Consider the following 27,291-nt stretch of genomic DNA (forward strand, 5'->3'; position numbering starts at 1 on the left):
AACACTGACTGTGTAAGTCTGTTCATCTGGAGAACTCGTTCTTTAACAAGGCTCTACAACCTAGTTTCTACTCCCAGTCCACTGATAGTCATCTAAAAAGGTTCTAAAGGACAACTTCTTGCTAAATACAGTTATCTTCTATTCAGTCTTCTTCTTTCTTGATCTTCCTCTACTATGGGCATGACCTTAAAACTGATACTGACCTGAAGGCTCTCCTTCTGTGGGAGGCTATATTGTCCCATTTCCCCTGCTACCTCTCTGTGCCTTTCCTGTTTCCTCTTCTTTATCCTCTCCTTTGCATAAGTGTTCACCAAGGTCATGTGCTATGGTTTGAATAAATGTCCCCCAGAGGCCTATGCATTAAAGGCTTGGCCATCACTATTAGGAGGTGGTGAAATCTTCAAGCTCTCTGGGAGGCTAAGGCAGGAAGACCACAGGTTTGAGTATAGCCAACTTAGTGACTTAGCCAGACCCTGCCTCAAAAATAAAAAGCAAAACAAAGGATGGCGATGTAGCTCAGTGGAGGCACTGGTTTAATCTCCAGGGGTGGGGTGTTCAAGGGAGGAAGTTAGGATGCTGGGTGAGGGGCTTGCACTTGAAGAGGATACTGGGACCCCCAGCACCTTTCTCTTTCACTTCGCTTCCCAGCCACCCTAAGGTAACACCTCTGGTCACCACAACTACCCTCATGATGAGCTGCCTCACAAGACCAAAAGCCATGTGGCCAAAGGACCATGGACTGAAACACCCAAAACTGTGAGCCAAAAATCAACTTGCCCTCTTTAAGTTGATTACCTCAGTTATTTTGTTAACAGTCACATAACACTGGCCCACATATCATGTGTGTCTAGCTTTTGATTTTTCAGAGCTTCAGCTACTTTCCCTATCCTGAAATTCTCATTTGTACTTCGGACCTGCCATCTACTCACAAGACATCCTTGATAGAACAGCCAAGAGTCTCAGCTTCACTTTCATCTCAACAAACTCAACTCAATCTTTCCTAGGTTTCTTTCTTTGTTGTTGTTTTATAGTCCAGGGGATGAGACCTAGGGCCTTGTATAAGCTAGGCAAGCACTCTACCACTGAGCTGCTCCCATAACCTCTTCATCATTTTCTTCCCAGACTATCTATCTCCCTTTGAATATTTTTTATTCTAAAATGCAATAGTATGTTTTATTCATGTCCTTCACCTACTACAACCAGCCATCTTTGTTTAAGTGCCTCACACCTGCTTTAAGAGCAAAACCTTCAATTTCCCTCTTCCTTCTATAATCATTTCTGTTTGCTACTTCTAGATTGATCCTCCCAAAATATCATTTAATCATATCTTTATCATTTTAATCACATAAGAACCTGTGATGGTGCCCAATTACCAATCTAGGCTAAATTTTATATCAATGGTTGACATATCCACAGAATAAACATTTTAGGCTCTGCAGACCATACACTATCACATCTACGCAACTTTACCACTGCAAGTAACAAAAATATATAAATGAAATTTATAGATGAAATTTAGTAGAAATTCCAACAAAAATTTATTTATAAAAACAAGTGACTAGCCACATTTGGCTGATGAGTTACAGTTTGCCAGCGACTACTCTAGATCCACCTCATATACTCGATTTTTATGTTCTACCATAGATTTCTCCTGTCATTAATTCTATAAACATTTAAGCATTTACTATATATAGATGCTATCTTAGTGACTAGAAATAGAGTGGTATAGTTGGTCTCTAGATTTATGGAGCTCTCAACCGAATAAGGAAGAAAAATATAAGTCAAATTTTAAAAGTGCTGAATATATTTTTTAAAAAGTCTTATGGGAGTATATAATAGGAAGTAATAACTTAGTTCAGAGGATCACAAAAGAAAGTGCTAACCATGAGCTAAGCTGAAGTGTAGAAGAAGATCACAGAGCTTTCCTGACAGAGATGATAGCATACACAAAACACTGAGGCCAGAGACGACTTGGGAAGCTGCCACAGCATCTAGCCCAATAACATAAGAACTTTAGATGGGAAAGCAGCAAAAGAAAAACAAAAAGGAAGAGAGTCAAGAGATTTTGAAGATTAAGTCAACAGGATTTGGTGATGCAATACAACCGAAGGGAGAAAGGTGACGGAAAGACAACACCCTGGTTTCCGGCTGCAGAAACAGGGTAAGCTGAGGAGACTTGCTTCCCCGAGCTAGGAACCCGAGACCAGATTACACAGGCATGCTCTTAGTCACTTCAGTTCATCTTCTTTCCTACAAATCTTATGAAATTTCCAGGGCCTCTCTAGAGCATTCTTATCTCTCTGCTCTCTAATTTAATTCAATTTTTAATTCTCATCCTATAGATCAATGTTTCAACTGTTCTCCCTGATAGTCACAAACATGCTAGTTTTACCTTTCAAACAACAGCATAAACTGTGAAAGAAGAAATGTTTTATACTTCCTTTATTCACTTTTTGTTCCTGTCAAGCTGTAGAGAATGAAGTAGATGTACAATGATAAGAGTTCCCTAATATACAGATACATATGTAGATAGCATCAACACAAATATGTTCACATTCATGTTTGTACATGAATAAATCATTATTAGTCCAAAGGAGAAGGAATTAAGAAATTATGAAGGATTATGGAGCTAAAGGAGATCAGTTTTTACCATGTCAACCATTAAAATCTTAAAAAAAATTAAATATTCTATCTCCAAAGGCTTATGATAGTAAAATAGATTTCTTTGGCATAATATTCTATTACTGATAAGTCATAAAAAACAGATGCTATGATACAAGACTTTGTAGCAGACCCACCATCATATTAGAACTTACCAAAAGAAAATGAACAACATCTCCTCTGCAGAAAGCAAGCATGGGGTTCACATAATTATGCACTGCTACAAAATGCCAGGCCAGCAATGGAACACTGGAAGGATCCATCTAAAAGAGAAGAAGGAAAAAAACCTTATCACAGTAAGAGAAAGACAAAGCAAAAACTGTTCAGAAACACCTTATGATTGGTGCTCCTTGATAAAACCTTTCCCAGTTTCTCCTAAAGATTCCAACAAAGCAAGGACTGACTGGAAAGTGTTGTGAGAGAACTTTCTAGGTTGATGATAACACTGTATCTCGATAAGGGTTTGGGCTACAAAACTATCATCAGCATCTGCCAAAGTTCAGTAAATGTACACTCAAGATTTGTGTATTTTTGTATATAAAGTTTACACCAAAAAACTCGAAGCAAATATTAAACTACAGATGATGACATGCATGCTAAACACTTGGGGGAAAAGCATTCATTTCTGCAACTTATTCTAAAACACAAAAATCTAAAATATGTAGTTTGATGAGTGGATGAAGAGATGAACAGATGCACACATACGTAATAAATACTGTAAAATGGGAACAGTAGAATTTAGATGGAGGTATTCAATGAAAACATCCTTTTGACTTCTCTATTTGTTTGAAAATGTTCCTTAAAAATATTGAGAAAAAATACTAGTAAAACATATGAAAAGATGCAAATACACCACCATGATAAAAACCTCAATTAGCCAAGGAAGCTAAACTAGAAAATGTTAGTGGAAATCTGAGCCAGCTTTGCCACTTAAAGGACAGAAATGCTTTCCCTCCCTTGTGCCCAAAGATTTACAGGGTACCAATAAGAAAATAAGAACAATCTCTCTGCTTTCTGGAATAGCCCACATTGTGTACCACCACCCTCCAAGCCATCCCACCAGTACCTTTCCTCATATACAGAGTAGAAGAAGACAAGCAGAAAAGAAAGGGGGCCCTGGGGTCTGAATAATACAGTTGCCTTGGTATCTTATTGTCTTGACTATCAAAGTCCATAATGCTCGAGTCCCTTAATAAAATGGCATAAAATTTGCATATGACACATGCATATTCTCCTAAATGCTTCAAATCATCTAGACTACTTATGATACTTAATATAATTCAAACATAAATAGTTCTACTACATTAGTTAGAATGATTACACTTAAGTCTGCATAAGTTCAGTATAGATGTAATGTTTTGGTTTGAGTTAAGGCTTGATTTGATTGTTTAAAGTACTGGGGACTGAATCCAGGGCCTTTTATTCCATTCCTTTCCTTTATCTTATCTCTCTCATGTGCACTTTCTCCACCGCCCTCCCCAGAGTATCACTGAGTCACTAAGTCGCCCAGCCTAGGCTTGAACTTGCTATCTTCCTGCTTTTTTTCTGAATATTTTTGATTTATCATTGGCTGAATCCATGAAAGCAAAAACTAGAGAGAGAGCTGGGGCAAATGTACATTCTGAGAAGTATCAGAGGCAGAAGCCAAGGGAAGCCTATGTAGGAGCAATATATATTGGATAGGACAGTGAAGTGTACTCGATTAATAGTTCAGTGTCACTGCCATAGAGAGTATAGTCTGCCTCAGCATGGCCATCATACAAAAACAAATATCCTTTAAACATTGAAAATCGAGGCTGGGACTCAATACATCATCCTATTCTTCAGCTTTAAATCCAGTAAGAGAATATTACTGCCCTCAAAGGGGCAAAGATTAGGCTAGGAAAACCATGCAAAGAGATTAGGTATGTCCACAAAGCACCAAGATGCAATACACAGAGACTGTCAAATTAAGGTTAAAAACAACAGCTAGATATACGCTTAAAGTAATAAAAGCAGAAAAATATAAGATCTCATGACTCACAGTCATCAGCTTATCCTGCTTTGGTCAGCTTAAGGTAAGTCTAAACAATCATCACTGGAGCACACTAATGACTTCCATTTTACCTAGATTTTTGACAGTCTCATAGAATTTGCTCTTACAAGTCATGTTCCCCAACCTCCTGACATAGTCCTTCGTCTGCTAACAAGATGGAGAAGCATACTCACACGTCCATAGGGAAAAGTCATCCACACTTTCAAGGATGGTTTCAATCCAATGACCAGTATCTTTAGGAAAAAAAATACTATATTCAATATTTACCTTGTAATTTTCAAACTGTTTGTGCTCAGAGCCTCTAAGAGCTATGAGTGTCAGCCTCTAAATATGCCTACCTTTGTTAAGGATGCCATGGCCAATAATGAAAACTGCGTGATGGGATGATCTTTCAATTCAGGCTTAGAATGTAGAGGCTCAATACAGCAAACTTCTCCCTTGGAACCACTGAACAGACATCTAGATTCACAAGTTCTCACTCCCATCACTCTCCTAAAAATGTAACCAGACATTCAGAATAATTCAGCAATGATTTCAAGCACTAGTATCTCTAGCCTGTCCTCCTACACCAGCCTCCCAGCTCCTACTTTTGTCTCTTTAACAACCCAAACTCCACATTATAGCAGCATGATCTTTCTACTATATGGGTCTGATTTACCACTCTTCTATTAAAAATCCTTCGCTGGCAAAAAATGCCACTGTACATAAAATAAATTCCAACCTCTTTATCTACATCTTCAAAGGTCCTGTGTGATCTGGCTCTTGCCTTCACTCCTCTCCCATTGCTGTAGTTTCTGACAGACTCCAGGGTCCAAACTTATGTCCACCTAAAACCTTTGTATTCGAATGCTCCTTGGCCTGGGACACTGCCTCCACATCTCTACATGTCTTGGCCAGCTCATCATTCAGGTCTTTCTTCAAATGTTATCTCTTGAGAGAGGCCCTTCTGAGTTATGCTGAAGTGTGTTCCAGGACACTGACCTATCTTACTTTCTTCACGGCACTCACATCTACCTGAAATTATTTTATTTACATGTTGGTTTATTTCCTGTCTCTCTACCCTCACCCCAACTAGAATGCAAGTTCTTATAGAGTAGGAACCTTGCCTAGTTCATAGCTGTAACTCTGGTATCTACATATACACCTACTCATACAATATGCTTGGTAAACATTAGGTGAACAAACAGTATATTTTTTCAGCAATTACTTTGAGCTCAGTATTTAGAAAGCTGTAAGAAATATAAGAAATATAGGCGTTAGCCTTGAAAAAATTTATAGAAATATAATACACACTGAATATTATGTTTGCCTTTTTAAAAACCTCAGCTCCATATATGTTCCTCCATATTCTCAGTCTTTGCTCTTATTTAAAAGAGTTATCAAGGCAATTCTAAGGCAATAAAAACCTTTTTACACCTGGCCATTTTGGTAATAATCAACTTGGCCTGGGGCCTAAACCAAAATTAGCGAGCTACTCCAAAATAGCATTACCTAAGCTTAACAGCACATAAGAATCCTCTGGAGGATACATTTCTAGACGTCTGATTCAGACCCACTGAGATAAAATTGTGGGGAACCAGGCCTAGAACTCCACATGGTCTGCCAGCCTCCCCAGGTAACTGTAATATATAACCATAACCTATTTTCAATCACACCCACTTTCCAGACCTTTTCATGTTCAATTTCAAATCATTAACCAAAGCAAGTCTTTTCATTTGTCAACAAATATCCATTAATCTCTTACTTAAATGTCAATTCAAAAACAGAGCCTCCGCTGTCATTGCAAATTGCAAGAGTTGGATCATCTGTAAACTAAACAGAGACAGAATTTATTTTTCTTGTAGATTTTTAAACAACCAGTCAAGTATTAAGTTGCCTACAAGATACATATCTAGCATTTGAAATAACCTAAACTAGATTTAGCTCATCTCTTCAACATATAAAATAATCCTTATTTTGGATAAAAATGGCTCAATATCTTCCTTAAAAAATGAGGCTTTCAAAAGATAAAACTACCTTTCATCAGAATAAAATAAAAATACAAACTATAGTTGCTAAAAACCCTGAAATTTCCTACTTGGGTCCTTAAATTAAGATTTTTCTAACTTGCTCTTAAACAAACAGGAACATCTGTATATACTTGGAATTGCCTAGTTTTCTAGAATAAGGACACTGTAAAAGTCACTTGATAGCACTGGGAAATAAACCAGTCTGAATGAGTTTTCTGAATAACTGAAAAATTAACATACAAATACACAAATATGAAACATCTTTGTAACATTTTATATAACTCTTCCTGAAATGTGCTGTCCTTGATCTTCTTCAACAGAATATATCTCTATTATTATTATTACCTAACCTGAAAAACTCAGAATAAATATCTACAATGATACATACATATGAGGTGTTACAGGACACAAAATGAAAAAACATATCTAACATAATTTACAATGACTAGTATCCCCAAGCCCAAATGTTTTTATTCAGAGGTGGTTAAAATACAGGAGGCGCAATTCTTCTTCCTTGATCCTAGAAAACCAGTTGCCTAGGCATATGCATGTAATGGTCCATAGGAGTGCAGGAAAACAGGAGAATTTGTTTTTCTTTTTAATTTTTTACTTTTTGTATATATGTTTTTTAATATGCTTAAAATTAGTACAATAGTGCATTTATATAATTACACACATGTACACAGACACACACAAACACATACACATGCACACACATATATAAAGTATGCAAGCCCAAACTATTACTGATGGGAGATAGGGTAAAATTTTGAGAAAATAAAGAAGGAAAGGGAGTTAGAGTTAAGATGAGTGAGGTACATGTGCCAACTCCCTGTGATGAATATATTTATTATGTACTACAAACATGCATGAATAAAAAAAGATTCAATAGAACTTTTAAAAAAATACTGAAGTGCAAGCGGCCCCCATCAATACAAGACTTCAAAAGTATTCAATCACATCTATCTCAGGGCCAGGGATTTAGCTCGGTGGTTCCGCCTCCTGCCTTGCAAGTGCAAGGACCTGAGTTCGATCCCCGGTATCAACAAATAAATAAATAAAAATAAATAGTGGTGAAATACATTTGTCTCCTCTCTCATATCAGTAACTGCACCGACTACTTTCATCACTGTTCCCAAATAACACAACGGCTCCCAAACACTATGCTTTTAATGTCACATGCATCTTTCTCTTTTCTCTCTGCCTTTATCATTTATTTTATTATCTCTCCAGTAATTTCATCGTTTGGCAAATGCATTGGCCATTTATAAATACCACCGAGTTATTCCTTCAGTCAAGCATTTACTGAGAAGTCACTATGGGTAAAACACAAAAATAAATGATAGATTCTAATTTCAAAGATCTTAAGAGAGATAAGACATATACATAAACAACTATAATATATTAGAAGTTGATAATGGTCAAGATAAATTACCATCACATACTGAAAGAAGAGAAATTCTCTCTACTTTTACTTGTCTTGGTTGTTTTCGTTGTTCTTACTAAATGGTTCAATACTGCTTTGTCACAAAAGACTTTTTAGTAACTAACCTAGATGCAGACATATAAACTCCAGATGCTTGCAGGCTTTAAAAAGCATGTGTATGGTAAGAGAGCTGTGCACAGCTAAGCAACAAAATATGTACTTGATTAAATCTAGAAGATCTGATTTTAAACTTCCCTAGTTATAGTCCTTTTATGCTTCTGAACATGGGCTTGCCAACATGTAAGACCCAAGGTTCACTTGGATATAAATGAAGTCTATTACCTAAGTTGGTTTATTTTTTTCAGACCTGGAAGGAGAAAACCAAGACCAGGATCTTAAAACTTTCCCTAAAGAGGCCTAAAAGAAAATAAACCAACAGATTCATTTCTAAACATAATCCAAATTCTGGTTCTTTCACAGTTGGTACATTGTACATCAGGCAATTCCCAACAAAGGGTGACCAAGCACACCCCCTTAGCAATAAAACCTTGGTGGACTAACAAGGTTAAAAAGATTTTTTTAAATCTCCATATGCATTTTCAGCAGGGTGCTGCCTGTCTTTGTTACCAACCACTAGTCTAGGATCACATCAATTTGCCCTTTCTCTGCTACATGAATTAGTCTTTGATATAAGCTGAAGTTGAATATTTCCATATTAGCCCATCTCTGGTTTAAACCTGGGAAAATACCTTATCGGGCTGCCAAATAATGTTCAACTTCATACCAAATATATTTTGGGGACTTCTGACTTTTAATGTAGGTAAATCTACTTTAAAGTGGTTTCAAAGCCACGATTATGAAGATTATTAGCAGAAGAAAGCAAAGCTGTTACCTTGATGTGCAATATTGCTGTTCCTGGAGGATGAGCATCTGTTATTGATCTGAGAAGTTTTCCACTGGCCAAATCCCACATGGTAATCTATAAGACAACTAAGTGCTTTAAAAACAAATTTATTGCTCTTTTTTAGACTTAAGTATTCTGCATTCTGGCTGAAATAATCTATTCCTCATCTATACACATTGCAGGCAAAGAACTATAAAATTAAAATATACCTAAAGATTGCAGGTTCATTAAAGCATGGAGCCTTTTTTCCATCTTCAACAATCCCTTATCCTGACCGACCCACTTTCCCTTTAGATTTTTAAGTGTTAGTCTCATACTGAGAGGTAAAAGAAACTTCTCTAATAAGTCAACCTGTTTAGAAAATTAGGAAAGGCTTACTGTCAAACCAGCTAGTGATGCACACATCAGGAGATGGGAAAAACAATAACCTAGTACCAGTTTACAAGTGGAAAGCAAGAAACATCAAAATAGTCATCAAGGAACACAACAGTTAGGAATCCAGAAAGAACATAGTACATCTAAACAGCAGCCAAAATTATGTATTATTACTCTAAGGAGATATATTTTATATATCACCTCTTTGGTTTATAAAACCGATACTAAAATAGACACACGACTTATAAAATTATAAAAACTACAAACTTTAGATCGGTCAGTAACAATTATTTAAAAATGTGAACAACACGAGACTCAGATGAGTAACCTCAGTTTACCTCTACTGGTGTATCATTTCATAACCTATTTTGGTTTTCAAATTACTGCTCTGAAGATATTAGTTTTTAAAACTTGATTTTAACACGATTTCATGAATGAAACAATGTTTACACCTCACCTGTCCTTTAGCAAAGCCACAGAGCAGTCTTGAGCAGTCATTGTTGATACTGAGAGCAGAGATGGCTCCATACTGACCTCCAACACTAGTGCTCCCCAGACAGAGTCGCAATGCTTGATTCTGATCTAAGGAAAACAGTTTGTAAAATCAAGCAAAAGAAATGGAAAGCAATGAGTAGATAAGTAGTCTACAGGAGTGTTTTCAAAGACTTGAGAAATGGTAAGAATCAAAAGACACAGATAATGAAATTATTTTTTTATTTTTATATTTAAAATATTTATTCAGCAACTTCTAGGAGCTGGGCATTAGACACTAAGAATGTACAAACAGTAAGACCTACAGGAAAGAGTACTACAAAACTTGATAGTAATAAGGAAAAATAGGGCTGGGGATGTAGCTCAGTGGTAAGTGCACTTTCCTACCATATGCAAAGTTCTGGGTTCAATAACCCATAATTGCAAAAAAAAAAAAAAAAAAAGAAAAAAATAACCCCCTTAAGATATTGTCTCTCCTTGAACAGACCAACTCTCTTTCAGTGGCCTCATTCTAGAATTGTGTTTAAAGTCATTTTCAAAACGCAAGGTTATAGGGAAGAGCACCTTCATTTAAAAGAGCTTTAAAATTTCAAAGATATTGTGTCTCCTTGAACAGACCAACTCTCTTTCAGTGGCCTCATTCTAGAATTGTGTTTAAAGTCATTTTCAAAACGCAAGGTTATAGGGAAGAGCACCTTCATTTAAAAGAGCTTTAAAATTTCAAAAATAAAAATGTGTTAATTTAAAATGTCTGAAATTTACATTGTATTATCCATGAAGAAAAGGTTTACTGAGCAAATTAACAGTACAAGTAAAATTAGAGTAAATATTTAAACTACTCCAGAAAAGTATAACATTTGATATGCTAAAAGCAAATAATTCAAATTTCTATTAGATTAAGTTCTTTAGGGTAAGGATCTTGCCTTAATCATCTCTGATTTTTCTGAGAGGCACTCATTTATTGAAATGTTATTATCTAATAATTAAAAGAAATTGCTCTAGGGCTTCTCCTAGGCAAAGCTTATTTCATGTTTAGTTTATGACTGTATCTACTTGAAAACAATGAAATTTTAAAATGTTTAATGTAAGCAGCATGCTTACAAAATTTAACTGTTTAGAAAAAAACAAAAACAAACGAAAAAGACACAATCCTTCCATAACCTAGAGTTCTCCTAACTCCCCCAGCACCATGAGTGCCCTTTATTGTCTACATGCTACGGTAGTTTTGAGATGTGTCTTACCTTCCCTAACAGAGCATGACCCCACTGAGAGCTAAGACCACAAATGAATTCACACTCTCAGAATTCCTAGCTTTGTGCCTTTACTCAGGAATCTGATAATCATCAGAATAGATTTCACATTTGCAAATCTACTTTCTGTAAGAAGAAATCTAGTCATCAGAAAGAACCTAAAGACATTCACTCTCAGGTACAGAGGATAATGAGAGGTAAGTCTTTTTGCCCATCCAAAGTGAATACTGTAAAAGTATTTTTTGTGCTCATAAACTGGCTCTAAAAGCACCCCACCCCCAGAAGAAATTCTGAAATAACAACTATTACTGCATCTGGTATACAGAAAGTAATCAATTTTTAAGTATTCTAAGGTAAACATTCAAGAAGGAATAAACTCAAACATGGGAAGACTGTTTAAAAAGTCATTATCTCTATTTTCATATCTAGAATTATAAAATTATAAATTATTTCCATACACCCAGACTGGCATCCCTCTAATTTTTCATCTTTTCCTCAATTTAAGCAAAATTATTAAAATTTCTCTTTATTCTACAATTTATCTGACTCTAAAATGACATCACGTTTTATTTAGCTTTACTGAAATTTACTCTCTTCAACAGTATTTTTCACATCCTTTTGTCAAGGCCACCTTACATAGTTGATGGGTTATACACATACCTTAATTTACAAACTGTCATGCTATGATGGCTGGGTAACAGTATTTTCTATTTACCACTACTCTGGTTCACATGTGCATGTAACGGATGAAAGAAGACAAAGAGGCTGATATGAAAGCTCATTCAAGCCGACGAAGAAGGCCCTTGGGTCTTAGGTGCCTGCCTTCCAGGCAGAGTAGTATCCAGATAGCATAGTGCTGAAATCCTTTGTACTTTTGCGTGAGAGTCAAAATTTACAGAGTTCAGACCCATCAATACATTCACTGCTGCTTTCCGATTTAACAAAGTTCATGCTTAAATTAGTTAACAGAAGTATTCTTATGAGGTAGGAAAAATATTGGCAAGAGAAATGAGAAGCACGATTAAATAAAGAATAAGGGTAACACTGAAGAAACAGGAAACAAAAAAGAGTGACAGTGGGGAAAAGGAGGGAATGAAAAGGACATCTAATGGTTAGACACCCAAACATGACTGTGTGGTCGGGCTTTCCTGACTATAGTTATCACATAGGAAAAACTAGATAAGACAGAAAATTAAACTATCATCAACCTTCCTCACCCCTAAAATATGCCTTAAATTATATCCTACAGATCTGTGTCAATGAAAATATCCAATTTTTTTCTTGAGTTTTAAAATGTATTTGCCATCATTATAGTTTCCCTGTATGAAGTACTGTGGCTGTGAAACAAGACACTTGAAATTTAACCCACCCCTACTCCTAGAGTTACAGGCAATACAACTATATGTTTGGGCAATTTTAGGAATGCTACTTAATTTCTCTAAACTTCCCTACTTTCTTCTGTATAATGTAGAAAACAGATGACTTCATTGTGTTGCTAAAATGAATAAATCAGTAAAGTAAGATAATACACAAAATATCATTCAATGACCCCTGAATATTATTAAGTTTACAAGACTAACTTACAGATTAGATTTACACATAATTTTTAAAGCAGTAAAGGATGGTGGACAGGTGATAGTCTGCACATAAAATGTAATCAACTCTAACTCCACAGACATTTTTTAAATTCTCATTCTATCTTTTGTCATTCCATCTCTATGGTACGTTAAGAAACTTGCTATTATTTAATTTATATTAAACTCAGAAAAGGTAGAATTTCTGTGGAAAGAAGATGGCAGGTTTCTCCTATTAGAGTAACTAGACATTCTGTAGTTCAGATAATTGTGGACAATTCTGGGGGAAAGCATTTGGCTAAAACAGATATAAAACATCTTTAAAACACTTAAATCTTATTTCATGGAGAGAACAAAAGGACCTGGACAGAAGCAGGAAAGGTGGAAATGAGAGTTCCATCCAGGCTGTTATTTACAGATTCAGATACAACTATACTGGTTGACACTGTCCACTTGGTAGTATTAAAAAAAACTGGAGTGGATCCTTATGAAGCAGGTGACCCAGTGAGAAATTTGAAACAAGATCATCACTTTCCCTTGAACTTCACAGAGTTCACATAATGCTTAAACAACAAAAGGCCTATGAAAAATTTGAAACTACTAAAAGGCACAAATCCAAGGGATTATTACTAATGACAATATTACAGTTTACAAAGGAAAGGAACTTAACAACCAGATATCAGCAAAAACTTATCTACTTGACACTACAATGAATTCTATTTATTTCTTTGGTTAGTATGGGCTGAATATTCCTAATCTAAATATCCAAAATCTGAAATGTTCCACAATTAAAAATTTTATAAAAAATATATTAAATTAACAGTCAAAAAAGATTTTGATTTATGGAGCATTTGTATTTTGCATTACGGGTGCTTGACCTGTGAAGTCTACATGAATATTCCAAAATCCCAAAGCCTGCAAAATAGGACACATTTCTGGTGCCAAGCACTTCGGATAAAGAATATTCTCCTGTCTATGTATCTTGCAAAGTATACTTGGCTCAGGGAAGATCTCAAGGGTTATGTGCTAAGGCCAGGGATTTAGTTCAGTGGTGTTACCGCCTGCCTCACAAGTGCAAGGTCCTGAGTCTGGTTATCAAAAAAATAAAATAAAATAAAATAAAGTGCTAAATAGCAAAGAAATGCTACATATAATAGTTTATAATTCCCCTAAAATCTTCAAGAATTTCTAAGTCTATATACCAAAAACAAGCCAGTCCACTATTTTTTCATCCCTACTTTGTTTCAATTAGTTCCAAAGATAATCATACAGGGAAACATTTATATCCCAGAAGGAATCAAATTTAACTATGTGTGAACTCTAACCTGCCAGTATTCATCATTCTTTAATACTATTTTTCTTATCCTTTATTATGTTAACATATTCTCTAGGACCAAAGAACAAAAATAAAGGAGATCTCATTAGGGAACATTTTTACCAATGATTATAAAATAGCAGAAGTATCTTTTACCTAACCCACATCTGACCAAGTCACAGGATAGAAGTTCTCACACTCTCCACAGGTTCACAGATGCAAGACCAGAGCACCCTGAATGCCCTTGGCTAACCGGTCACCTTCCAGAAGACTGAAGCTTACTGAGGCAGGATGTTAATTTCTGTGCCTCTTCAGGCCACTGGAATGTTACTGTACTTTAAAGACTTAAAAGTATATAAAGCGATAAAACAGTGGAAGACAAAGGGCTGTGGTTTCTATGAACACTGAGAGGATGTTTCAGAATTGGTAAAAGTCAGTTGCTTTATAAAACTGTCATGAAATAGAGTGCTAACAAGGTGACAGTAAAGGACTGAAGGAAAGTTTTGTTAAAATCTAGAATTTTGTACTCATGGACTGATTCACAGGTGCTTAAATTTTACATGACCCATTATGAATAAAGTTCATGCCAAAAAAGATGCTGTAGACCTCCTATCAGCACGTATAAACTCAAAGAAAAGCCCTGGATTGTAGCAAGCAATTAGGAAAACATATTTTCAGTTCAGGCATTAAAGGTGTGTACTGTTTTTCACAAGTCTCTGTTTTAATTTTTCAATTAGCTATTTATATTTCTTTCATACAAGAGCACTGATTATAACTGGCAGTCTCTTTCAGCACTGAAAAAATCAAATTAAAAGAACCAGTCATGCAAACCAAATTTACTATACCTTTTCCTTTTGAATCCATGAAGAAAAGATCAAAAGAGAGAAAAAAAAACAAGAAATCAGTTCAAAAGTTCAGAGAAAATGCAGATAAAAATTTAAGGGTGTAAGTGACAAACTTTAGTTATCTGCAGCAATGCTATTAAATTTGGTTAACTGATGTCTATTAAATGATGTCTAGCATTTATGATTATATTCAGGTATTAATTCTGGAAAAAAGAGAATATTCAAATTATAACATTGTAAGTATATTCAGTTAGAAATGTTTCAGTTAGAAAGAAACAAAAACAAATTTTAAAAAGATAACTACTGAGGTACACTCACAATCAAAAATAAAAAGGAAAAGTATGGGTTTGGGGTTAGGCAAATATTTTCATTAAGGTTTGTACTTTTGAGGATCTGTAGAAGGTGAGAACCAAGATACACAAAAAATGCTGTACACCTAAAATTCCATAAGAGTATGCATTCTGCATTAACCTTAAGCTTACAATGGTAACTCTTTTAGTAATTCAGGCCTCTATTTCAAGGAAAATCTAGTGCTTAAACAAGTGTTGCTCTTCCTGTTATACTTTCTTCTACAATCAACAAAGATATGTTTTAAAAATCAGATCTAACCCAGACCTCTAGTCTAGACACTTCGCAGTGTCTGCCATTTGTTCCTGTGTATTTTAATCCATTTGTTAAAAAGCACTGTCCAAACATCTGCTTCCTACAAACAATAATGAATAAAATTTATGAGCTACACTCTTAAAGCCCAAAGCACAACCAGAATACCAAGATTCTTTCCAAAATGTTCACTTTGGCATACTTCCTTTTCCATGAAACAGTAATAAAAGATTACTATTTCATCGTATCTACAAAAAGCTGCTGGGGAATCTAAAAAAACAAGCACCAGGCCCAAGGAAATGAAGGAGACTGTATCAAAAGATAATGTATTATTCTCCCCTGTTAGTTTTTAAAGTATTCATTTAAATTTGCTTGTGGTAAGCTCTATGCAGGTTTGATTATAAGCAGTCACATACTCTACAATTTCTTGATAAGGAAGGGATGTTAAAGCAGACAGTTGAGGAAAACTGAGTCCTCGTGAGTGGGAACAAAAAACATCAACATGCATTCTGCTGCCAGATAAACATATGCATTGCATTCTATCCTCTGTCACCTCAGCTCTATTCTTTTCTTCATATCTTGGAATTTGCCTCCTTTGCTCTCAGAACAGGGGAATTACTTGGAGAGTGAAAATGCACTAATTTAAGATTCAGTAGCCTTTGACTCTGAACTCAATTCTGGATATGTCACTTAGTCTCTTGGCTCTTCAATCATCTCATGTGTAAAATAAAAAGACAACAAAAAGACTCTGTAAGACATTTCCCAGGTCTATCAACCCAATTCCACTTATACTCTTACAGGAAAATAAGCATTCTTGTACTTGATAGGAAACCAACCTGCCAAAACTTTTCTGAAAGGCAATCAAACAACACACATCAAGTCTTTAATGTTTATGTCCAGGCCCAAGAAATTCCACCTTTAGGAATTTATCCTAAGAAACTAATCATATACACAAAAATGCAGAAACAAAGGTGTTCATCACATTACTGTTAGAAACAACTCAACAAACTTTCTTGGTGGTGGCACATGCCTGTAATCCAAGTACTCTAGGAGGATGAGGCAAGAGAATCACAAGTTTGAGCCCAGCCTAGGTAATTTAGGAACTTATGACACTCCGTCTCAAAAAGGGGTGCGGGGGCTGGTGATATAGTCCAGTGTGAAGGCCCTGGGTTCAACTGAGAGAGACAGAGTCAGAGGAGAGAGGGGGGAGACATCTTATGTATGGAGATGTCAAGTAAATTTTGATTAATCCATTTAAAATATTACAAGTACATAATGAAAAGCAGTTCACAGATTAATATGATCTCATTTGGCAACACATACACATACATTTGTACATGCATAGAAAAAAAAGACTTCGAATCAGCCAGGTGTACTATAGTATAATCCCATAATCTTTAGGAGAATGAGGCAGGAGGATCTCAAAGTCAAGAATGGTTTATGCAACTTAATGAAATCCTGTCTCAAAATAAAATTTAAAAAGTGTTGGGGATGTAGCACCATGCTACAGTACTTGGCTACCATGCACAAGGTCTTTAACCTTCAATATTAAAAAAGGAAGAAAGAAAGAAAGAAAATTAAAAAGACCAGATTACATAGAACTTTTAAGGATTGTTTCTGGATATTAGAATTAGGTATTTTATAATTTTATATCTTCGACTTTTTGTTCATCTATATTTTTAAATTTTCCTCTTTGCATATATATATGTCAACTAAATAGTAATAAAATAGTATTATTTAAAGAATGAATTCTAAATTTCTTTCAAAGAAATTATATTCTTTGTTTCTGGTCCTCTGGTCTCCAAGAAATAAAACTGTATTACTTAAATAATCACCTTTGAAAAGACAAGATATTACAATCTCATGTTAAATAAAGCTTTCACCATGATAGAAAACTCATAAATAGAAGGCTAAATTGTACAACGGAAACCAGTTATCCACTCATACAGTAAATAAAGATGCAAGGCTCCACAGAGATGAAATTATGGTTCTGTTATTACAATACTTTCAAGTTGCCCTTAGCAAATATTCCTTCCTAAATATAGTATTACCAGGTTTTCCATTTAAGAGAGATGCAAAAGACCTAAGATCTAGGCAAGAACAGAAAAAAGGAGAGAAAATTATTATCTACTGGTTTTTAAATAAAAGAAGAAAACATTCTGCTCACATACCACAAATTCAAAAGCAGAGGACTAATGAAACATTATGTAGTCTCAGAGAGAAAATACAACTAACATCTACCATAAACTACTTACGTTCTCTTCTCAACCAATAAAACTATGTAATTATGGGCTAAATTTTTTTTTTTCAGTTTAAAAGAGTTACGGTGGAACCAAACCCTTTGTGTCAATAAAATCCTGGAAAATTACTCAGAATTCTGGGGAATCCCTTTCCCTGAAGATCTTTTACAATACCAACTACTGAACTATCATTCAGCATTTTAAAATAAACACTACCACCAAATGAAAGGAGACAAATGACAAACCATTTTGTCTAGGTCTACAGAAAGCCAATAGATTTGATATAAATTCATAAGGAAGAAAGACTTGCTATGAGTCGCAAAACGGAGCTGTGAGTCAAATAATTTTTAAACGTATGTATATATAAACAGGGTCTCACTATCTTGCCCAGGCTGGTCTTGAACTTGTAATTTTTCTGCCCTAGCCTCTTGAGTATCTAGGTGTACAGGAATGCATCATCATACCCAGCAATTTTAACTCTAAAATATTCACTGCTACTTTACACATTTTTCTGGTTTTGTTCAAGAAAATGGAGTCTACTCTGTAAAATATGATTAAAGGGCATTATAAAACTCAAAAAGATTCTTAACAAGTATTTCTTTACAAGTAGGAAAGTACTTAGAAAATTTACCAAATATTAAAGCCAATCCATGAGATGTACCCACTGCTATCAGACTGGAGACTGCCTGAAACCAAAAGGGAAAATTATATTTGAAGATATTACATTGAAGATCTTGAAATAATCAGAGTTAAATTTGTTGGCCTGCCTTCCTCTAAGCACCGGATGACATACCAACTATTATAAATAAGAATTTCAACTAGGAGGCAAAACGGGAAATGAAACTCAGGACATTTTTATTTCTGAGAATCCCTTTAAATTTACTCTAAGGGAAACAGTATCAAAATATCATATGTTCAACATTATAGGAAAAAAAAAATGCCACTTAGCTTCCTCTAAAGCAATTTTTTTAAAAAAAATCAGAATCCAGACAAAGTACAAGGCACTTATTTGCCATCCAAGGGTTTCCTGAGAGATCTGGGGAAGGAGTATACCAGAACTCTTGTCCAGTTTACTCACAGGAGCCAAAAGCCATCAGAATATTAAAAACTCAGCCATTGACTGACTAATAAGAAAGCCACAGGAGGCAGCTGGAGGAAGATGAGAAAAGAGCATTATTGTGCTTTCAATATCTCCCAGTTCTCCACAGATTTACTATTTGGCAGGCTTGGCACCGGAGTCTAGAGCTGTTAAATATACATTTACCACAAAGGGATTTCGCTGAATGCTATTTTCCACTCCCTATAACAGAAGGGAGACCAGATCACAGAAGCAATTTACTTGAGAGGAGGTAATACTACCTACAAATAAACCTGAGAAACACTAATCCTGATTCCATTATCTGCTTCTCAAACAAAAGCCTAAAGAGTGACAAGAAATTAGAATGAAAACATTCAACACAGGCAAATTTTAAACCTAATTCCTAAGAGTAAAATGCCTTATGAATTTGTAATCATAATAGTTTATGCAACAATTTTCAACATTCTAAGAATATTTTAAAATCCATTTAAATAAAAAGTTTACCTGAAAAAGGTTTAAAGTATACTTACAATTGCTGTAGGCAAGCCAGCATCTACTTTGTCCTAAAAAGAGTTTTAAAAAAATATGTATTTGAAAAGACAGTCTCATTTTAAAACAGAAAACAGTACAAGGCTTTGAATATATTTTCATTCAAGTTGTTTCAGACGAGGTGGAACTTTCATTTTTTGCCATCAACTAAGAAAAATTACAAAAGATGTATGTATCATCACAATAAAAGAGCATGAGCGGATCTTTTTCTTTTAGTAGTTGTAACAGATGCTTCAAGGACACTGATTATAAGTGAAAATGTAAAGGAAAAAGAGAGAAGAAAGATGTCCTGTTTTCCATAATGTAATTAACTACAAGTGCTGCAGAGACAACATAGTGTCGATGAATATTTAAGAAAAAGGAATCATTGCTACCTCTGCCTAGAAGCTTGCTATGCAGCAGATTACCTACTAACCCCTACATAAAATACCAGGAGGGTTTACTAGGCCCATTCTCAAGGGCAAGAAAGTAAAACATTAAGTGCTAGTTTTGCTCTTTCTCAGTAAACTTGGGGAAGTCATCTAACTTTCCTGCGTGTCAGCATTCTCATTTGTTCAAAGAAAATGTAAACACTGCCCTACTTACCTCAGGTGTCCTGAGAGTCAGATTAAATGTAAAAATATTGTATAAAGATAAGAACATCTATTTGATACTCACATATACATAGCTTTAATAATGGCTTGCAGTGAATGTAGCACCGTAGTAACAAAGAGCTTTCATACACATATTTTATAGTATTTGATCCTTTAGCTTGGAGAGATAGAAAGGCAATATTATTCTGACTTTCCAGATTAAGAAATCAAGTTTCAAAGAAGTTAACTGACTTCCTCAAGGCTATTCAGTAAATGGTAGAACTGCATCTCAAACGCAGTGTTTCCTAGGCCAAGTTCTTTGTATCACTTCTACATCTGTTCTATCCCTGTCAATGTGGTCAATTAGTTATTATACGATCTCAGAAGCAGAATCTATTTACCCAACTTAGAGCTTCCTGGGTGCTAACCCAAAAACTTACTCCAATGCACAGAAATATCAAAAAGAACAATCACCAAGACCGCTGTACACAATGTTCTAAAGAGCACATGTGTGAGTAAAGCATACCTAACACAATGCTTCACAATTAACATGCATGCAATAAATATTTGATAAATGATTTATAACCTGGACATGGAAAAAAGAGGAATGAGACCAGATGAAAAACATAAACTATATCCAAAATGGAACCCAAATAATGAAATCAAAAGTCACCTGACTGACTTCAAACGCTAAAAAGCACAGATGTGGGGATCATTTTAGAGATTGCAGAATTTTAGTATTGGTGCTGCAACATCTTAGGGTAGTGGTTTTCAAAAGCCAGACTACACTACAATCACCAGGGATGCCTATTAAAACGCAGGGCCCTATGCTACCCTGCTAGATTCCAAATCAGCAGATCTGGGATGATCTGCCTATTAGCACCCCCAAGAGATTCTTCTGTATTTGTCACATTTCTAAAAAAGCTCTGAGAAGGTATCTGTAATATCAAGGTTAATGTTAAAATGATAAAAACCTTAAAAGGTTATTTGATACACATCATATCACCTTGAGAAAAATTCCAAAGTTAAACAATGAAGTTCACAACTCCAAAAATTTCATCTCTCCTAAGTGTTTTTCATGCTTGGACTCCAAAGCTGTGATGAACAAGGTCATAAGAAGTCCTGATAACATAACTACCCATCAAGAGGAAGGCACTACTGAGAAGAAATGTCCAAAAATGTAACTAGTTTTACAAGTTAATAAATCAACCATCACAGAGAAAGCATGCAGCTTAAATTGAGCTGGTAATCCAAAATTAGGAAGGCACCATATGATGACTGTCACAGGAAAAGCAGTTTTCATTTTAACATACCAAAGGAGCTCAGCCATAGCAATGAAATAAGGACAGAATGCAAACACTCTGGGATTTATTAGAATTTTCCCCTCCTCTTAGAGAGGGCGGAGAAACCCTTTTAAATAACAGATTTATCTAATCATTGTTCACTGTCTGAGTTTTAGTTCAGTCTCCATTATTCAAAATATTTTTAAAACTGCACAGGTGGGTCAAATGACTGTTCTGGTTCATCTTGATTTTGAAAGGAATGAATTTCATCACCTACATAAGGATTAAATTCAGAAAACGTCATGGAAATGTAATCCTCAACAGGTGGTTCCCATTCTGGCAAATATGAGATACTCTCCACCTAGAAGAGGAAGGGCAATTGCCCAGCTTGCCTCAATTGCTTGACCATCTATTTAAACTGACTTCATGATACACGGGCTGAGTAAGGATATATCAGGTGCCCAGAGTGAACACTTTTTTTTTGTATGTACAGTAAGAGCCTTCCCTGATTAACCTGAAATTACAATGCAATGTTGTTGTAATGATGCCATTTCTGTATCAACCTCTTGCCCTCTTGAAAAACCAAAACTTCTGTTTTGATCTAAATGATATAAGACAAGTTAGTATCACCTCTCTGAGCCTATCTCTTCATTTGTCAAATAGGGTATGGCTTTACCCATCTGCAAAGTTGAAAGTATAAATAAGGTACATGAAAAGACTCAAGACTTATAAAAAAATCACTCAGTTGTAAAAGAGTGATTAATCATTTCTGCTTAAGAACAGACTAAAAAAAAAAAAAAAATTCTTGCTCAACCAAACACACACAATGGCAACTAACCTGAAAAGGAATGTAAAGAGAAAGCAGGCAGTGTTTTTTTTTAGGCCAATGCCATATGTCATTTAGGCACACTCGAAAGAAACTCTGAGCAGACCTTCATTTTCATGGCTGCACTAATTTCTACGTCAAGATGTGTAGCCATGTCTTATGAGTTGAAAATAATCACACAAAAACCATGAAAGCCAGATTCTATTTTTCTTAAGCTTCAGGCCAAGAGAAGAGCTGTGCTTTGTTTTATGCTCATTCCTACTTCATTATGCCATTGCAGGTTATAAAGTGGGGGAAAAGAACAAAATACTTACAGCTGCAGATACTATCTGGGCAGAAATTCCCTTCAGAAGTGAATGCCGCATAACTGAGCCATGGAGTGAAAAAGAATCAGGTAATTTCTTCTTCCTAAAAAAAGAACATTAAAACAAAAAGAAAAATGTTTAAGAACCAATGTAAAAACTGAGAAGGCAGGACCCCAATGCTTTGAGCAAAAACAAACAAACAAACAAAAAAAAACATATAAAAATAAGAAAAGTGGAAAATAACGCTGTCATGTGTTAGTTCTGTTTTAAAAAGAAGTTCAAGGCTGGGACACACCTCAGAGGCAGAGTGCTTGCCTAGCATGCACAATACATTTGGTTCATTCCCCGGCACCAAATTTAAAAGAGAGAGACAGAAAGACATGAGAATCTAACAGTTATACATTAAGATGTGTACTAAATCAATCTTCCTATCTTGAACCTCAGAGAAGCACAAGAAGGAAAATGAATAAAGTCACCATTCCATGCCCACTGATTCAAACCCTTCTTAAACTCACCTTACAGAATATCTTAAGTTCTATAGTTCTTCAGAAGGTAGCTACAGATCACTCTTCCTGACCTACCTGTCTGCATCACCTCCACTTGCTTTGCTACCCTGCCTGTCATCTTGCCCTCCTCCTTCTACCAAGCACCTTCTCAGTCCTCCACTCATTACTCACTCTCTGCTGCTCCCAGGAATGATTCCTTTCACTTTGCACTATTCAGCATCTTTACCAACATTTCTGAGCACCTTCTCTATATGACTAAAAGTATACTCTAGGGGTACAAAATGAAGAAAGACACAGTTCTGACTGTCAAGGATCTTAGAGCCAAGCTGGAGGGACTGATCAGTAACTCTTACAAGATAAATATGAGAATAGAAATATGAATACAGTATACAAATGCAAATGAGGAAGAGTGTAATCCTGTTTATTTAGGGGTTATCATTTAGGGATAGCTGTAGAAAAGAGACGTCTGATTTGGCCTGATGAATGACTAGCAAAATAGATGAATGACAAATGTCTGGCAAAAAGCATGAGCAGAAATGTGAAGATGGAAAAGTATACACTGTACCTGGGGAACAGCGAGTACAAATAGGGATGGACTGGGCAATAGGCATGGAAATACTCGTAGATGAGCCCAAGCAGTAAGGAGGGTCCAGACTGATGCCACACTAGGATCTCTGACTTCATTACCTAGGCAACAAGGCGACTCTACAGGTTTTAAGCAGGTAGTGACTAAATCATCATAAACTCCTAAGTTACTTATTTGGAGGACACAGTGATGAACAAGTGAACATATCCAACAACAGCACCTCCCCTTCCAGAGACAACAGACTAAACAAGATAGCACTGATATGGCAAAAATTAAGAGGAGGAGAAAGACATAGGTAACTTTAGCAACGTTAAGGTTACACATGAATCCAATAAAGTGTTTACATTATTCTCCTTCACTTCTCTTTCCTTTTCATGTTCTCTCCAAGAATTTGGAGAGTGAAATGCAGCCAAAATTGAAGTTATTCAGGGTTAGAAGTCCTTTTCCCAAATCTTTAATCATCTCTGAACCCACCACTCTAAAGGAGTGAAGTAATGGGAAGCTGACCTCTGAGAATGGGGGTGGGGAGCACAGGAGAAACAAGGGTGGCAAAGATGGACCACGCTCTGTTTCTACCACAAACACTGTGTGTCATGTGTGACTTATACTCCTTCTAAGGGCTCTACTATTGCTAGGGGGCCCTGGTTATTATTATGGCTTCCTACTGCAGGTTCTAAAGACAACAGTCACAACACCAACCTTTGTATCTTCTCTTCCAATAGTGCCAAAATCCTTAGGATCTAATCAGCATAGTGTTGCCACACAACCATCTACTTTTTATGCAGGGCTTCAACAGACCATACAGTACTATACAGTGATACTGACATTTTGAATGATCAAATACTTCAACCACATGCAAGTGATTTACATGAATATTTACCTTTTTAGGTTGGTCCTGTCACCACTATCTGAGCTTGCCACAGACGAAGTATCATAGGAGTGTGAGTCAATGGTATCAATGTTTAACAACGTAGGATCCTCGAGAACAAAAGACTCATCTTCATCATCAGTCTAAATTGGAAAAAGATATAATAACACATTCAAAATGCTTTGAGACAAGTCAAATAGGCATAATGGGGGCCAGGGATTTAGCTCAGTGGTTCCACCGCCTGCCTTGCAAGCACAAGGACCTGAGTTCAATCCCTGGTACCAAAACAACAACAACAACAACAACAAAAAACCAAACAAACAAATAGGCATCATGGGTGTCTCTAAAACATTCAAGTGCTTATTTCTGCTCTTCACCTCTATTCTATTCATTTTTATCCACCACAGTCACAGCACAGGAATTAAATATTAATTCTATATAGATATCACTCTCTACAAAGAGTTGATGCTAAAAACTTTTTTTATAGAAGGAATCAGGAGAGGCAGTACAAACTGCTGTTAGCTGAATATTTATTAAAATTCAAACCTGTACAGATGCTTTATTAGTTAATTAAAAGAAATAGCTAATTACAAGAAAACAAGTATTACCAGACTATAAACAGTCTACTGTGAAAAATGTAACAGGTAAACAGAAAAAAGGGCATTCTGGGTAGAAAACAGCATATGCAGATATATTGATTTCATAACATGAAAGGTAAGGTAGGACCCAAATTATAAAAAGCCATATATTTCATTAAGCCTGATGGCAGCAAAGCCCATGTTTTTCTTGTCCACCAAAGTAACCATCTTCTTAGTACACTGTCTGGAACATAATCAGTACTCCCAATTTAACAAATTAGTATGCCATAATGTAGTAGGTAGTGGGAAGACAACTGATAATTTCAAAAGTGGAAAGATATGATGGGAACTATGTTTTAGCATGTTAAATGGGGCAGTATGAAGGATGGACAAAAGAGAAAAACTGAAACAGAGAGATTATTAAGCACCAGAAAGAGGGCCACTCTAGGGAAATTATTAAAGAAGGAGAAGAGATTCTGGCCTACAAATTCAACAGAAATCAACAGAGAATGATGAAAGAGGTAATATAGATATAAAATCAAAAGTTCCTGTAAATGAAGGGAAAAGGAGAGATAAAAGAAAAGTCAAAGATTTCCAAGGTTTCCAGCTTGAGCAACTAAGCAGAAGATGATACCACTGATTGGGATAAGAAGGCACAGAAATAGCACAAAGAGCAGGATGGGGAACAGGCTGTGTACAAGTTGACTGTGACTCAGAGAAATAAAAGAAGAATGTCCTGATCCTCCCTTCTCTTGCAGCTAGACTACCTCCTGCTTTTATGTCTTCAATCAGTGTTTTTGAGAGAATAAACCATTTTCCCTTATTCCAAAATACTGACTACTGACCTTGGCAGAAGTGACTAGCCAAATCCACCAGCCTACTTTCAATTAGTATTCTCTTGTCCTCCTTGTATCATTTAACACTGCTGACCTCCTCTGCTTCATGAAACTTTCTCTCCTCTTCATCTGACTGATCTTGATCTCCCCTAAGATCTCTCCTGGTTCTCCTACAGTTTATATGGACTCTTGTTCTCTAGCTTCTACCCAGCCAAACTTCACAGCTGTTTTTCCCAGGATTGTATTTTCAGCTCTCTTCCTGCTTCATACATTTGCTATTTGATCAAACTCACTAATATCTATAGCTTTCAGTACCATGTCAGATGAATGACTCTGAAATCTGTATTTTCAGTATCAACATTTCTCTTGAGGTGTTGGTCTATATTTACAAAAGCTTTTCAAATATCCACACATACAAGTATACTAAGAACAGGGTTAGCACTGACAAGGAGATACTGTTACTTGAGAGCTATAAAAGATTGGAACAATTACTATAAGAAAGAGAAAAAGAAATAATTCAGAAATAAGAACTGCAGCACCAAGATCTTAAGCAAGAGAGGCTATCAAAACCTTACTTGATTTTCTTATGCAGCCTGGGGACATAAAGGGAAATAGATCAGCTAACTTAAGCCAGGCTTACAGGATAAGCAAAAGAAAAAGTGGAGAAAAAAGAATTAAGGATGTCAAGACTGAATTTAAAACTACTTCCACATGATAGAGGTATCAATTTCCCCAAAAGTGATATGCAAAATCTACACAATCTTATCAAATTTCAGTTGATTTGTGTGTATCTATGTGTGTAAACCAATACTTAATTCTAAAATTTACATGGAAATATAAAATACCAAGAATAAGCAAGGCAATCTCAAAAGACAACAACAAAGCTGGAAGATTTGAAACTACCAGATACTATCATAAATATTTAACTATGAGAATGTGCTACTGGGGCAAGTTTAAGACAGAACGGCAGAATCAGATCCACACATATATGTACATGGGATTAACATCACAAACAAGAATACCCCTTTCAGTAAATGGTATCTAGTAATATACACACGCATGCACACACAGACACACATACACATGCACCCTCCATATCAATTACAGATCTAAATGAGAAGGGCAGAACAATACAAATTTTTAGAACAAAATATGATCACATCATCATGACATTGGAACTGGCAAAATTTTAAGATACACAAAAAAACATGACAGAAAAATTTTAAAAGTTTAACTATATAAGAACTATTCACCACCAAAAGAAACCATTAGTAGAATAAAAGGTTTCTTAGGGAACAAAAGAAGGTGTTTGTAATAAATATAACTAATAAAGAAAGAGCCTGTACCAGCATATATAAAGAACTTTTATAAATCATTTTCTTAAAAATAAAAACAGAATTAAGTAAATTAAAGACATGAAAAGATAATTCACAAAACAGATATACAAATGGCCAAAACATATGTCAAGGTGCCCAACTTCATGAGTATTCAGGGAAATTCAAACTAAAATCACAATGTGATACTATATACCTACCCATGAGCACAAAAGACCAAACTGAAAAAAAAGAAAAATTCAAA

At 35.6% G+C, this 27,291-nt stretch overlaps 1 protein-coding gene across 6 annotated transcripts in view; it reads right to left on the reverse strand.

The window, feature by feature from the left end:
• Window positions 1–27,291, reverse strand: part of Vps8 (VPS8 subunit of CORVET complex) — a 201,850-nt gene that overhangs the window by 160,068 nt on the left and 14,491 nt on the right. For 4 of the 6 annotated variants that reach the window (XM_010624233.3, XM_010624231.3, XM_010624236.2 and 1 more), the window contains exons 4-14: window positions 24,312–24,442; window positions 22,349–22,442; window positions 19,335–19,367; window positions 18,358–18,412; window positions 14,887–14,892; window positions 9,868–9,992; window positions 9,024–9,110; window positions 6,441–6,508; window positions 5,035–5,188; window positions 4,870–4,929; window positions 2,817–2,924 (exon numbers count right to left, since the gene is read on the reverse strand). In XM_010624233.3, coding sequence (XP_010622535.1) covers window positions 2,817–2,924; window positions 4,870–4,929; window positions 5,035–5,188; window positions 6,441–6,508; window positions 9,024–9,110; window positions 9,868–9,992; window positions 14,887–14,892; window positions 18,358–18,412; window positions 19,335–19,367; window positions 22,349–22,442; window positions 24,312–24,442 — 921 coding nt within the window. The remainder of the gene's footprint in view (window positions 1–2,816; window positions 2,925–4,869; window positions 4,930–5,034; window positions 5,189–6,440; window positions 6,509–9,023; window positions 9,111–9,867; window positions 9,993–14,886; window positions 14,893–18,357; window positions 18,413–19,334; window positions 19,368–22,348; window positions 22,443–24,311; window positions 24,443–27,291) is intronic. The other 2 variants (XM_010624234.3, XM_010624232.3) reach the window with 1 other exon arrangement.

Source organism: Fukomys damarensis, unplaced genomic scaffold, assembly GCF_012274545.1.
Source record: "Fukomys damarensis isolate Sample0158 unplaced genomic scaffold, DMR_v1.0_HiC HiC_scaffold_12, whole genome shotgun sequence".
Taxonomy (NCBI): Eukaryota; Metazoa; Chordata; class Mammalia; order Rodentia; family Bathyergidae; genus Fukomys; species Fukomys damarensis.